The 13802-nt window shown below is 47.7% G+C and overlaps 1 protein-coding gene across 2 annotated transcripts in view; it reads left to right on the top strand.

Annotated features, from left to right (window-relative positions):
• OCA2 (OCA2 melanosomal transmembrane protein) overlaps positions 1–13802 on the top strand; it is a 200529-nt gene that overhangs the window by 128323 nt on the left and 58404 nt on the right. For both annotated transcript variants that reach the window (XM_069465829.1, XM_069465830.1), the window contains one exon: positions 11103–11196. In XM_069465829.1, coding sequence (XP_069321930.1) covers positions 11103–11196 — 94 coding nt within the window. The remainder of the gene's footprint in view (positions 1–11102; positions 11197–13802) is intronic.

Genomic DNA, 13802 nt, shown 5'->3' with positions numbered 1-13802 from the left:
CATTCATGTGTTCACCACCCAAAATGAGGAAATTTGAACATTTTGTCCGCCTTGCCTCAAGGTTTCTTGTTTTATTGTTAAGAAAGAAAACATTGACGTAAACATGAATTTCTCTGTTCCTCCCCTCAACCCAGGGTCGTTTCTACCTTCCCTTCTCCTGAGGGCACTTTCCTCATGGATTTGGGTCGTATCCATTTATTTAGTGGCTCAGTGTGGAAGGGGCTGCGGGAAGGATCTTGGTCCGTGTGTGTCAGCGTGGGCAGAAACCAAATACAGAGGGACCAAAGCAGCACTGTATGCATATGCTGACACATGGCTTTGTAAAGCCCATGAATCGCCATGAGTGACTGTGCCATGTCAGCACAAGGTGTCCACAGTGGCTGCGTCAGAGGAGAGACATGGAGAGCCACTCGGGGTTACTGCCTTAGTCTGGAAGTGGCACCCAAGTGACATCCATAGCCCTTGGGTGGGCAGTGAACACATAGCATTGAGGTCCCTGTCACTTTCCCTCACTCCCTTCTTCCCTCCTTTCCTTTGAGTGTCTTTTCATCACTTTTTTTTAAGCTTCATTGAGGTATAATTGATATTCAAAAAACTGCACATATTGACCATATACATTTTGATGAATTTGGCCATATGCATCCATCTGTGATACCATCACCACAATCAAGGTACTAAACATATCATCAACTCCAAAAATTTCCTGGTGTTCTTGTATCTGTGCGTGTTTTGTGTTAAGAACACTAAACATGAGATCTATCCTCTTAACGTACTTCAAAGTGCACACTACTGTATTGTTAACCATAGACACTGTTGTTCTCTAGAACTTACTCGTTGCGCATCACTGAAACTCTGTACCCATTGGCGAGCATCTGCCCATCTCCTCTGCCCCTTAGATCCTGGCACGCACTGTGCTACTTCTGCTTCTGTGAGTTTGACTATTTTAGATAACTCACGGAAGGGGAATGGCACAATATTTGTCTTTCTGTGACTGGCTTATCTAACTTAGCATAATGTCCTCTCCGTATATCCATGTTGTCACAAACAGCAGGATTTCTGCCTTTTTAAGGCTGAGTAATATTCCATTGTATATACACAACCTTTTCTTTATCTACACATCTGTCGATATATACTTAGGTTGACTCTTGTGAACTAAAATAAAATCTTAAGGCTCCCTGCAACCAGCTAACTGAATGGACCCCCTCTTGGCCAAGGGGATATCCTAAAACTAAATTGCCTGCCACAAGGAAGGAGGTCAGACATGCCTCATCATGCCCCCCGCCTCCTTCTTGGAGATATCCTGTGTAACCCATTAACAGGCCTAAGGGTACGCAAGACAGACCTGCAGGTCCTCAATTTATACAGCAAATATATGTCAGTGGCTTGTCTCTGATTAACAGCTCGTTATCTTAAAACATTCCAAGCCTTTATACAAAGCTTCATGTCTTTAACCAATTATAAGTCAAAGAATCTTTAAACTCCCCTGTAACCTGTAAGCACCCCCCCCACCCCCCGCCCCATGGCCCACCTTTTCGGGCCAAACCAACGTATACCTTCCATGTATTGATTTATGACTTTACCTGTAATCGCCAACTCCCTGAAATGTATAAAACCAAACTGTAACCCAGCCACAGCAAGTCCACTTGCTCAAGGCCTCTTGGGCGTGCGTGGCTCCGGGTCATGGTCCTCAAATTTGGCTCAGAATAAATCTCTTTAAAATTATTTTACAGAGTTTGGCTTCTTCTCCGTTGACATTCCATATCTCAGTTGTTCTGAATAATGAGGCAGTGAACATGGGAGTGAGTGCAAGTATCTCTTCAAGATCTTGATTTCAATTGTGTGTGGGCAGAGGATATGGCCCATAGGATTTCATACTTAGAAACCTCCGAAACATCCTTTGACCTAGCATGTGGCTGGTTTTTCTCAAGCCATATGCTTTAAAAAGCTGCATGTCAACATATGTATTAATATATTATTACTGCTTTAGTCCCTCTGTATTTGATTTCTGCCCATGCTGACACACATGAACCAAGACCCTTCCCCTTAGCCCCTTCCTCAATGTGCCACTGAATAAATGATTGTGACCCAGTTCATGAGCATAGTACCCTCAGAAGATGGGAAGGTAGAAATGATCCGGAGGCTTGAGGGAGAACAGAGAAATTCATACTTGTCTATAATATTTTATTTCTTAAAAATAAATAAGAAATCCTGAGGCAAAGGGGATAAAATGTTTAAATGTCCTCATGTGTACGTGTGCAGAGTTCTCTACATATCTACACCTGCAAGCATGCCATTGCATGATTAGATCTTCTCTAGCTTCACTCATCACTTTTCTAATCAATCTGTTCTGATAGAGCAGATAACTTTAGGGATTGATCTATTTCTGCTTGCACTTCAGAACATTTTTGCATTGTTTGCTTTGTGACTGTATTAGGTGTTGAAGGTTCATTATCTACCTAACTTCCTAGTGGCTGGTTTCTTTTACTTTATGTAAGGTATCTCTTCATCTCTGCTCTGAGCCTTTGCCTGGTTTATCTTCTTCCAATTCTTTATTTTTCAGTCTTTTATAAAAAAGTTTTTAAAAATCTTTTTTTTTCATTTGCACTTTTTAAGCAGCATGCAAATAAATGGATTTTTAAAATTCCAAGCAGATAATCTCTGTCTTTTAAGAGAACAGTTTAACATGTTTACATTTATTGTGATGACTGATAGACTTGAATTTATTACCATCATTTTATTTTGGCTTTCCATTTATTATACTTTTTCTTTGCTGATTCTTTTATTCCCATTTTCTGACTTCTCTTGGATTGATAAACCCTACCTCCCCACCATCAACTGATTTGGGAGGTACAGATTTTATTCCTAGTCTTTTAGTTGGGATCATTCTGTTTGCAAAGCACAGAGTGCTGTCAGCATTTCAATCAACAGTTGCAATCAGCAGAACCCATTTTAGTTAGTTTAAGAAGAAAAGGAGTTTATCTAGGGATAGTACACAGTCCTTGGAATTTCTGAGAATTTCGCAAGGACTCATGAGAGTGGGTTAGGGCTGCCCCATCAAGCCCCCAGCTTCTACTGCTTGGCATGAATGCTCAGGCTCACTCCCCTCATGCTGGCCACTGAGTGCAGGACCTCTCTGTCACCCTGCCCTTGAGTTGGCCTTGTCACTCCCTTCCTCCAAATTCTCCAAACTGGCCTCTTGAGCAGGTGTGTCTGATTGGAGGAGCCCATGTCCCATGCCTTGTCTAACTGCAAACGTAGGCAAAGTGAGTTTCCGGCTTCTGCCTTAGGGAGCCAAAGCTCATGAAACAAGAGTTCCCCAAACATAGGAGAGGCTGCAGAGCCTCCTCCTATGCATACTTAAACGCCTTCTCTTCAGTGTTTCTATAATTCCCTATGCAGAGCCTTGCTTACCCTCTGGGGTCCCATAGGACTCTGCACATACCTCCACCAAGTTATTCATCAAACTGATTGTCAAGAGATACCTGCAGCTGTCTGGGAACTCCATCTGTTCATGTGTGTATCCTCTTTCACCAGCATCCTGCCTGGCACAATGAAGATAGTTAGCAAATGTTTGCAAATGAGTGAAAGAGTGAATTAACTGCAGTAGATTAATTTTCCCAAAGTAACTCTTCATTCACCTTACTCTCAAGCCTACCACCCTCCAGCTACTCTCTGTTACTGAGGAAACTGGACACCCCAGTGCTTCACTGCATTCCCTCAGAGCCACAGACACCATCTCTGCACGTCCCTCCAGCCAGGCTCCCTGCCATCTGAGATGTACCCTCGTCTTCAGTGGATGTGGTGCCACTCTCTTTAGCACAATGCTGGGGTCTCTCGTGCCTTTGCCTGTACTGTTCTTTGCCGCTGGTAACAGCTGTCCTCCTCAGCTCTCCTTCTCTGCCCTGGGAGCCAGTCTCATGAACACACAGCCCTATATGTTCCCCAGTGGGAGGTGGTCCTTTCTCCAGATCTGCCTTCCCTGTGGCAGCCACTGGGTTTGACAGTCGCTGCTGGCCTGGAGGTCCAGAGATGCAGGTGGATTCGTCTGTTCATCTGCAGCCTGAGAAGTCACTGGGTGCTGTGGCTTGTGATGGGCACTTGGAAAGGCTTGGAAATACAGTGGATGTTCTGAGTCCCTCAGCACTGGGGCACTGCCAGGGTCTGCAGGTGCTCTCTTCCCCAGGACTTTCCTTCCTGACCCCTGTGACAAGCCTGAGCCAGTGCCCATGGGGTTCCAGCTGCTCGTCACCTTTCCTTCCTCCCTGTCTGCTCTGTGGGTGGATGTACGGCATCCTGCTCAGCCCCACACCTGTCATGCAGGGCAACTCCTCATAGTAAATCCTCTCCTCATGGGTAGAGTCATCTCCACTGGTTCTGGCCTCTGATGGAGGCAGGGATATGAATGGATCTTTGGGAGGTGATCTAGGTTTCCTGCTTACAGAGTGTCCCCTCCGACTTGGAGTACCTTCACTCTGCGTGGCTGTGGAGCCCTCTGAACTCAGCATGACTCGGAGAGCGTGTGAGCAGCAATGAGGGTCTGGCTCACAGCTGAGACCTTTGCAGTCATGTGTGTCCCTCTGCACCTTCTGCTGGAGTGGAAAGAAGTGCAGCGCCTCATCCTTGCCATCCTGAAACCTTTGTGGTCTGGTCTGGCTCACGTGGACTTACAGAGTTTAGGCATCTGCGCTTCTGCTCCAGAAGGTCTAGTTTCTTGGACTGTCTCTGGAATAGCCCTCGGAGTACCTGGTCTTCTCTGCACACACTCGGGAGGCCTGCTCAGGGTCTGGCTGGAGAATGAACGAGGAGACCAAAGACCATCCCGTGGAAATACAGTAATAGAGACAGGTTCACCTGCCTGTAACCTTCAGACACACAGTGTGAACACAGGGAGTAGCGCCTCAGGTTCCCACGCTGCCAGCTGGGCTGCCTGCGTTCTGGCCAGTGTCGGTCAGCTGTGACCTTAGCACCTCTGGCTAAGGTCATTTGACAGGTCAACAGGACACTTGTCTGTAGGGATTTTAACATGAATGGACTTACAAAAAAGCCAGAGAGCTGGCAGGTGCAGTTGTCATCTCCAGTGACTATAAATGCTGGCAAACGTGCAGCAGAGAGAGTGGGGGGAGCCTGGGGCTGTGTGGCCCCATGGAAGGGTCTTCTGTTAGAAACACGTGTGAGCAGCATTATTCCATTATTCTAGGGAAGTGAGTTTAAAGAGACAAAGCCTGTCTTGTCTTTGGTGGTGCTGTCTCTCTAATGTGTGTTGTCTTAGTCCATTTGTGTGTTGCTGCAAAGGAGTACCTGGGGCTGGGTGCTTATAAAGAAAAGAGGTTTATTTGGCTCGTGGTTCTGCAGGCTGTGCAAGAAACCTGGTGCCAGCATCTGCTCCTGGCGAGGGCCTCAGGAGCTTCTACTCACGGCAGAAGGTGAAGGAGCAGCTTTGCTTGGCGAGAGGAAGGGAGGGAGACGGAGGGGAGGAGATGCCAGGCTCTCTTTAACAATCTCCTCCTGGGAACAAACTCACTCAATGCTGAGAGGAGGGGCCAAATACCCAAACTGTAGCATGTGTCTTTAGCTTGGGGGTTGTTTCTCTACATTCATGTTGCCGGCTATATGCTGAGAGCAACAGGTAGGAAGTTCTGTTCACATTTGTTTGTGATATTTCCCTTCTTCCAGTGGTCAGGGAAGAACATCAAATAATTCAGGAAATTCCAAAGACTTAGTTTATAACTGATGAGATCATGCCATTATGCCATTGGCTTTTTGCTAGTCTCACAATGTTCAGAGTGGAAAGAACAAGATCATAGATAGGGTTTGTCTCTCCAAGTTGGCCAGAAGGGCTTCGTTGAACATTCTAGCTCCAGCTCCGGGGATTAGATTTGTTCTTTTAATATACTTTGTCCCTCAGCCTTGGGTCCTTCCTGCATTTGACCTTTAACAATAGCACCATTAAACAATAGTTAATACTATTAAACCAATTTTTTTTATTTCAATAGATTTAGGGGTATGGTGGTTTTTGGTTACATGGATGAATTGTATAGTGGTGAGGCTGGGCTTTTAGTATACCCATCACCCAAATAGTAATGTCGATGCTTCATCAATATTTAGTGCAATCAGAGCAGATGCGGGCACTGAAGCAGGACACTTGAAGCCCCCTCTTCCCATCTTCCCTGGGCCAGTGTCAGTCCCTCACTTGCTGGGGGCAGAGGGAGGGCCCGGGCGCTGAGGCAGTGGGAGGCACTGGGGCTAGGGCCGTGGCTCTGCATCTACCTGTGTGGAGATACTTCAATATCTTAACAAATATTTCCATACAGGGAAATCCCTTTCACATACGCCCGCCTCTCCTTGCTTCCTCTCTACTGGCTCAGGTGCACAGCAGCTGGGGAGCCTGAGCCTGCCTGCTCCCTGGGCCGCATCCTCAGGCTTCTGCTTCTTTGCCATAAAGACCGTGTTGGAAATCTCAGAAAGCATGTAATGACTGAGAATTCCCTGACAGTCTGTCTCCATTTAAACCTTATCTTTTCAACCTCATTTGCTTGAACAGGAAGAATTCTCAGGCAATTTTCAAGTTAAAATGTTATTATTCTTGTCCTGGATGTTGAATTCAAAGAATGGTAATTTATGCACATAATTTTGTGGGTTTCCTTTAACTGAGTCTTGGATACTCATCGTTATCTGTATTGTCGTTCAGCCTCTGTGTGGAAGTCATTTTTTCAAGGCCGCCTCATTCTCATGCATCTTCTCCCCCAGGTTTCTTTGGTGTCTGCCCCCTCCCCCAGGCCCTGCAGGAGACGTTGGGACAGACGTGCTTGGCTGTGGCACCTGGCACAGGAAAGCACTCTTTCAGAGGGGGTGAAATCAAAAGCATTTCACATGAGCTTTAGCTTTTTGTGAAATCTCATTTTTGTTTTTACTCATCCTTTCCTCAAATGTTCAGGAACAAAATAATATAGGATCGAACCAGCCTCAGTGGATTGCAATTAGGTTTAATAACATGAGCATTTGGAGGAATTAACAGCTCAGGTTCTACAGAAGGTGGATCTGGGCCTGAATCCCAATTCTGGTTTGTGCAAGCTAAGGAAGTACTGGAGTTAGAGAAACAGAGACGTGAGTAGCACGGAGATGCTGTTTTCCCCTGTTAGTTTGGTGCTGAGCCCGGTTCCAATGAGCTGTTCAGTTGCAAGTCTGCCCCAGGGGTGGGTGCACAGTGGGGACCCCTTAGGGGCAGAGAAGCCTTGGAGGGGCATTGCAGTGCCCAGGAGTGAGGGTCTTTCACTTCCCTGGCCCACAGACCGGCCACTCTACCGCCAGATCCTAGCTCCATGGCACCCCACAAAACCCGGTGGCAAAGGATAACAAATGACAAATTTTAAGAACACTCAAGGGAGCTTTAAGCACAGCACAAAAAATAGTTTCTGGAACTAAAACCCGTAATTATTTTCAACTAAAAATATTGAGTAATGAATTGAAGAAGAGAAAAGTCAGTGTTAGGCCTGAGTTACTGAGTTTGCAGCAAGCAAGAGAGAGATACGTGTAAGTACAGAGCAAAAAAAGGGCAAAGAAACAGAATCATGAAAAAGGGTAAGAGATTGGAGGTGAGACCCAGCATGGCAATAACGGGAGGCCCGGGTGAAGAAAACGAATGCATCACATTGAGAACAAACAACCCCTTGCCCTCAAATGAGGTCTGGGCACCAGCAGCACCTGGCACTTGTGGAAACGCAGAGGTCTCTGCTGCACAGACCTGAGTCAGAGGCTGCATTCGGGCAAGATGCCGGGTAACCTGTCTGCACGTTGGCACTGGCGAAGCACTGGTTTAGGCAGGGCCCCGTCTGCGGGGTTTGTGCCCCTACCAGCTGTACATCTGCCTTTCCCACCTCACCACAGTCCCGTTTGCTGAGCTGGCAGACTCTCCCGTGAAGGTGCAACTAGCCAGTGCTTACCCAAGGCACTTCCACAACCCAGTTGTCCCCCTGGAAACACTGCTGGGGGTGGCTGGGGCATCGCTTGTTCTGGGGCAACTGTGCCCCTCCCCAGGGGGGGTGTCCAGTCTGGGGGCCCTCTCCTTCCTGACCTGTGGGGGCCAGCCCTGCCAGAGGTCAGGCAGCAGGGACCTTGTGCCCTTCTGCTCTCAGTCAGCTAAACAGGACCTTTAAATGTATTTTCAAATGAATTATGGTTTTATGGCATTTACATTTAAATGTATACATGTGAAAGAATGATGGAATGCTTTGTTTAAAAACAAAAGAATGTTAATATATACTAGTAGTTACATCCTTGGGAACTATTTTAGATTAGAATGGCAAATTTTACATATTAATTTAAAATGTATGAGGAGGTCACATTTTCTTTTTTTTCAAACTTCTTTTGGGGCGTGGCTGAAGCGACCCATCCCGGCTGGGTGCTCAGCGGGTCCTGCTGTACGGCGCTGTGTGTGCCGTGCGTGCTTCTCCTCCTTTGAACCTCCACACACCCTTCCGTCCTCGAGGTTGGTGACCTTGCTTCCCATCTGTGATGAAATAAAACAACGGAGTGGGAGCTTCCACAAGCAGTGGCCGCCGTGGCTCCTGGATGCGTCCTACCCGCCTTCCACTGGGTGTGGGAGATTTCCTACTCTTGGCTGAGGACAGCCCCTTCGTGTGGCACTGATGCCACAGTCCTCTCCCGCAGTTTATTTTCCACTCTGCACCGATCATTCTCAGCAAGATCCAAACATACTGCCCTTCCTGCGGGCATCCTTGTCTCCCTCCCTCCCTTTGCCCCCACAGTAGCCAGACGCTCTGGAAGCGAGTCTGTCCTCACCATCCTGTTCTCACTGTGACCTCTCTTCACTTTTTTCTCGACTCTACTGCAACCCATGGAGACAGTTCTCTCCAAGATCACTAATTGCTGGTGCAGCATCTTGAGAGAGATCCATTCATGTTCTCTGTCCCCTGGTAGCCTGGCCCAGCAACATGTGTGGAGGGGACCCCTCTTGTCCTCAGAAGCTTTTCCCCCTTTGGCTCCTTGCGGTTCTCTTCCTCCCATCTCAGCGTCATCCTTGGCCTCCTCCCACAGGCCCTCTTCATCCTGGACCCAGTTCTGGACCTTTGTTCCCTAGACACAGGCCGAGAGTCTCGCCCACACTCATGCTCTGAGTGTCACCCACACCCGCCCACCCCTGAGCTTCATCCCAGGGCCTCAGCTGGGGTATCCACTGCCTCTCTCACCTCTCTGCTGGGCACGGCGGGCATCGCAAACCTAATGTGCCCCAAGCTGGGGTCCTGATCCCCTCTCTCCCCAGTCTCCCTCCCTGCCATAATGCCGATTCCATCCTCTCAGTTGTTCAGGCCCCAGAGGCCATGAGTCCCCTGACACCCCGCGGCCAGCTGCCTCAACACTTCTGAATCTGACCAGTCCCACTGTCTCCACACCGTCCCCCGAATCCCTGCCGACATTTCCTGCCCGTGTGTTGCCGTCACCTCAAATCGTTCCCTGGGTTCCGCTCCTGCTCCCACCCCTGCCCCGCAAGTCTGTTCTGCACAGAGGCTTCCCGCCTTTCTCGGTAGGTCCCAAGCCTTGGCCATGGCCTGCACATCTCAGATCCAGCTGATCTCAGATCCCTCTCTGACCTCACTTCCTACCGTTCTCTTTGCCGACTGTGCTCTATCCAGACTGGCCTCCTTGGATTTCCCTGAACACATCTAGAAAGCTCTTGCCTCGGAGGCTTTGCACGTCCTATTCCTTCTGCCTGAGAGTCTCGTCACACAGATGATTATGAGCGTGGTCCTGCTCCTTCACCTTTTATTAGTTTTGTAAAATCGCACCTTACCGGTCCTAAATTGGCACTCCCGCCCTCCTGTCTCCCTTTGTGCTTTATTTTTGGTAGTACTTAATACTACCTAACATTCTGTATATTTTACTTATTATTTTTTTGAGCTGCTTAGTTCAACGTTTACTTTTAAATCAAATTATACATTCATGTAAAGTGCTATATCAGCCTGGAGTTCTTATTAAAAAACATCGTGTGTGAAATTCCATTTCAGGGATAAAGAGATGAGGGAGTGAGGCTCCTGGTCCTGCCAGCAGGAGACCTAGCGTGCAGCGGAGGGGCACTCTCGCCCCTTCGTTCTCAACATCAAGTGCTGTCACACGTCACTTACGGATCTCCTCCACATTGGGTTCAGCTTTCTGTTCGTGATTTCTGTGTCGTCTTTCCCAGATGCGTTACCATTGGTGATCTCCTCCTGCTGCTGCTCCTTAAAGAGGCTGACACAAGGCACCTGCCCCGAGCAGCAGGTCCAGGGGTTCCTGCTGCGTTTCCGGGGCTGCCCTGAGATGCCGGGCAGGGACAACATGCACCTGCATCTTGCCAAGCCTTCCAGCCTGCCCGTGGCTGCATCCTTCCCTGTTCGTCTTTAGCAACATAAGCCACAAGGGGGCATGCTTTCTGAACACAAATTTCTTACAGAAATTTCACAGCCAATACGTGTTTCATTGATGACAATAATGTGAAATTTATCTCTGTCAGAAAGGTGCACCAGATGCTGGAGTGGCTTGCTAGTGATACTCCCTAGTTGTATTGTCAGCAGGTTTGCAGTGGCGGGAAGCGGCTCAGCACGTGTGCACCTGTGTGCAGTTAAGAGTCAGAGAGCTGCATTTGGGTTCTATTGACCACTAGCAAGATCTGCATTCCTGCTCCTCTCTGGGTCTCTGTCTCCTAATCTGTCAATTAAAGGAGTAGCAGACACACTTGTGGGACATCTGAGGATTAAATAAGATGGTGTGTACATAGTCAGGACTCGCAGGGTTTGATCACTCTGCTTGGATTGTTGCATTCCCAGGTGCTGTGTTAGCCTCCATGCTTTCACCCCTTGTAAAACCCGCAGTGGCAGCTGGGGGAAGTTGAGGACAAGGAGAACCAGTTGGTCATGTGGCTGGAATCAGAGACATACAGATGAGTTCAAACTCAAGTTTTGTGGATTCCAAGATTTGCTTTGGTTTCTTTTCTTGAGTCTTAAGTTCCTTAAAGTTTGACTGCTGAAAAATCGCTTTGGGTTTTGTAAGTCGGTCACAGTGTGGCAGCTCTTCTGAGCTCCTGGCATCCATGTCCTTTTCCTCCACAGATCCCTGTGCTCCTGAACCTGAGCCAGGACCCTGAGGTCAGCCTGCCCACGCCGCCGCTCATGTATGCGCTGGCCCTCGGCGCCTGCCTGGGAGGTAAGGGGGAAGCTGGGCGCAGTGGGAGGGCACGCAGACACTGGGGTCGAGCCCGAAGTGACAGTTAGTGCACATCCTATTAAAAGCAAATTAAGAAGAGCCTGGTGATTCCCTGGGTGGAAACATATCTTCAGCTTTTCCTGGAGCAATTCCAGAGCCACTCAGTTCTGCTGTGAAGCCTGTCACTGCCCACTCTCTGCAGGAAGTGTCTCTGACATTGCAAGCCCATGGCCTGAGGACGAGCTAACGTGCTCCCACCCTGCACCTTGTGGACTGCGGCTGATGTCTAGGAAGAGATTTTGAGTCAGAAGCCATCCTCAGTGTCACTTCTCTTTCTTTCTCTTTCTCTCTTACTCCTTCCTTAAGTGACAGAGGGACGAATGGGTGAGCTAAGAAGTAGAAACTCTAACCTGAGAGTGGGAAGAAAGGTTAAAGAACTTTTTTGGTGGCGGAGGTTGTACTTTGGAGAAACTGAAAAGTGAACTAGGGAGAGTGTCAGGAGAGACTGACTTCTGGTGACCAGACCGGCCTCTGGGCTCGGGATGTGATTGTCTTGGGGTGGCTGAGTTAGAGCCCTTCTCACACATAGGAAGCCTGATCCCCTCTGGGGATCACAGGAGGATTGTGAAGAATCTTGTTAGATAGACACAGCAGATAGATTTTAAGTTTTTATTCTTATATCCAGGCATGCTTAGATAATCCAGCTTTCTTTGTTCTTTGATTGATCTCTGACTATTGAATCAATAACTTTCTGGTTAGTTTATCTCCTTGGTTGTGAAGAGGGATTAACGTTATCCAGTGAAGTTTCTATGATTTCTGGAGACAGCCAATTCATCCAACTCAGGGACTGAGGCCTCGAGTTCTTACGAGAGCGTAGAACTGTTAAAATGGCTCCCGTCTGAGTACCGGCCCCAGGAACAGCAATAACTCCATTCAGAGCTCCATTTAACATCAACAGTAAGAAGCAGAATCCAAGGACACCTGGAAATGCATCCCCCGTGAGGGATTTTGTTCATTCCGACTTGCTGAGTATTTGCTGTAAGCTGACATTGCGCCAGACCGTGAGGGCATCCCCTGTTCTTGAGAGGGAAAGAAGGCCCCTGTGGCACCGTCAGAGGAGGTTCTCTAGGAAGAAAAGTTTTGAGCAGGGTCTTAAAGGGTGAGATCCCTCTTGTTCGAGTTCTGATTCCCCCAAAACATGTAGGACAGATGAATGTGGAGGGGATTTCTCAAGGAGAGACGTTAACGTGGACCATTTATAGGCTAAAACCTAAAATAGGATTAAACACTTATTGACGGAGCACATTTTGGAAGCAGGGATACAGCTATAGCTAATAATAAAGGTTTAAAATCTTAAGCTCTTTTTAAAAAATTTTTATTGTTTATTTTAGAGACAGGGTCTCACTCTGTCACCCAGGCTAGAGTGCAGTGGTGCAGTCATAGCTCACTGCAGCCTCGAACCCCTGGGCTCAAGCCATCCTCCTGCGTCAGCCTCCTGAGCAACTGGGACTACAGGCATGTGCCATGACACCTGGCTAATTTTTTAAATTTTTTGTAGAGACAGCAGCCTCGAACTCCTGGCCTCAAGTGATCCTCCCACCGTGGCCTCCCCACGTGCTGGGATTACAGGCCTGAGCCACTGTGCCAGGCCTATTCTTGGGATCTTTTTAACCTAGTATCTCTGGTCATTGAAAGGTGCTTGGTCCTGACACGGCAGATGCTCCCTTGTGCTGGGTGTTACCTCTACACTTATTCCATGAGGGACCCCTCTCTCATTGACTCACAGTTTGGCATTTTTAAAAAATGTAGCAAAATATACATGACATAAAATTTCCCATCTTAATCAGTTTTAAGTGCACAGCTCTGTGGCATTAGGTACATTCACATTGTTGTGTAAACACCGCCACCATCCATCTCCACTTTTTATCTTCCCAAACTGAAACTCCAGACCTATGGAACAATAACTTTCCATTCCCCCAGCTTTGGCATTTTGAAGAATACTTTAAATAGAAATTTTGCAGCCAGTTTAGAAATGTCATTTGCTATAATATATAAACTGGGGGTGATTCACTGGATAGTCTGAAATGAAACAGTTTTTTACCGATCTGACCCCAGTACATTTTGATTGCCCTTTTTACTAAGACTTGAGAATAATTGAAATAAGTTTTCAGAAAAATCTGCCTTTGTCTGAGTTTTCTGGAAAGCAGAGGCTGAGGCAAGTTTCCATGCTCAGGCTTTATTGGTAAGTGCAATCTGAGGGCAGAAAGACTGAGGGGAGACGGTACAGTGAACGCAGAGAAAATGAGGAGGAAGGCGGCTTCCTCGCCATGGTTGCCTGGAGGTTGTAGACAATCCAGGCAGCACGCGGCTGTGTTAAAACCTGTTGCTTTCCTTAGGTCACATTCCTATCTTGAAGGACCGGTGGCTCTTCAGCTCGCCACAGGGAATGCCAGTGTGTAGAGTTAATTTCTATGCTTTCTGCCAGGTGGAAAATTATCACTGGTCTGAGAGAGTGGCCTGGTTAATCCAACTTGCACTGGCTGAGGCAGGAAGACAGACTAGAGATTCTCTGTGTGCGGTGCTCATCAAAAACAGAGCCAGGAAGA

This window comes from Eulemur rufifrons, chromosome 3, assembly GCF_041146395.1.
Source record: "Eulemur rufifrons isolate Redbay chromosome 3, OSU_ERuf_1, whole genome shotgun sequence".
NCBI lineage: Eukaryota > Metazoa > Chordata > Mammalia > Primates > Lemuridae > Eulemur > Eulemur rufifrons.
This window is presented reverse-complemented; position numbering and strand designations above follow the sequence as displayed.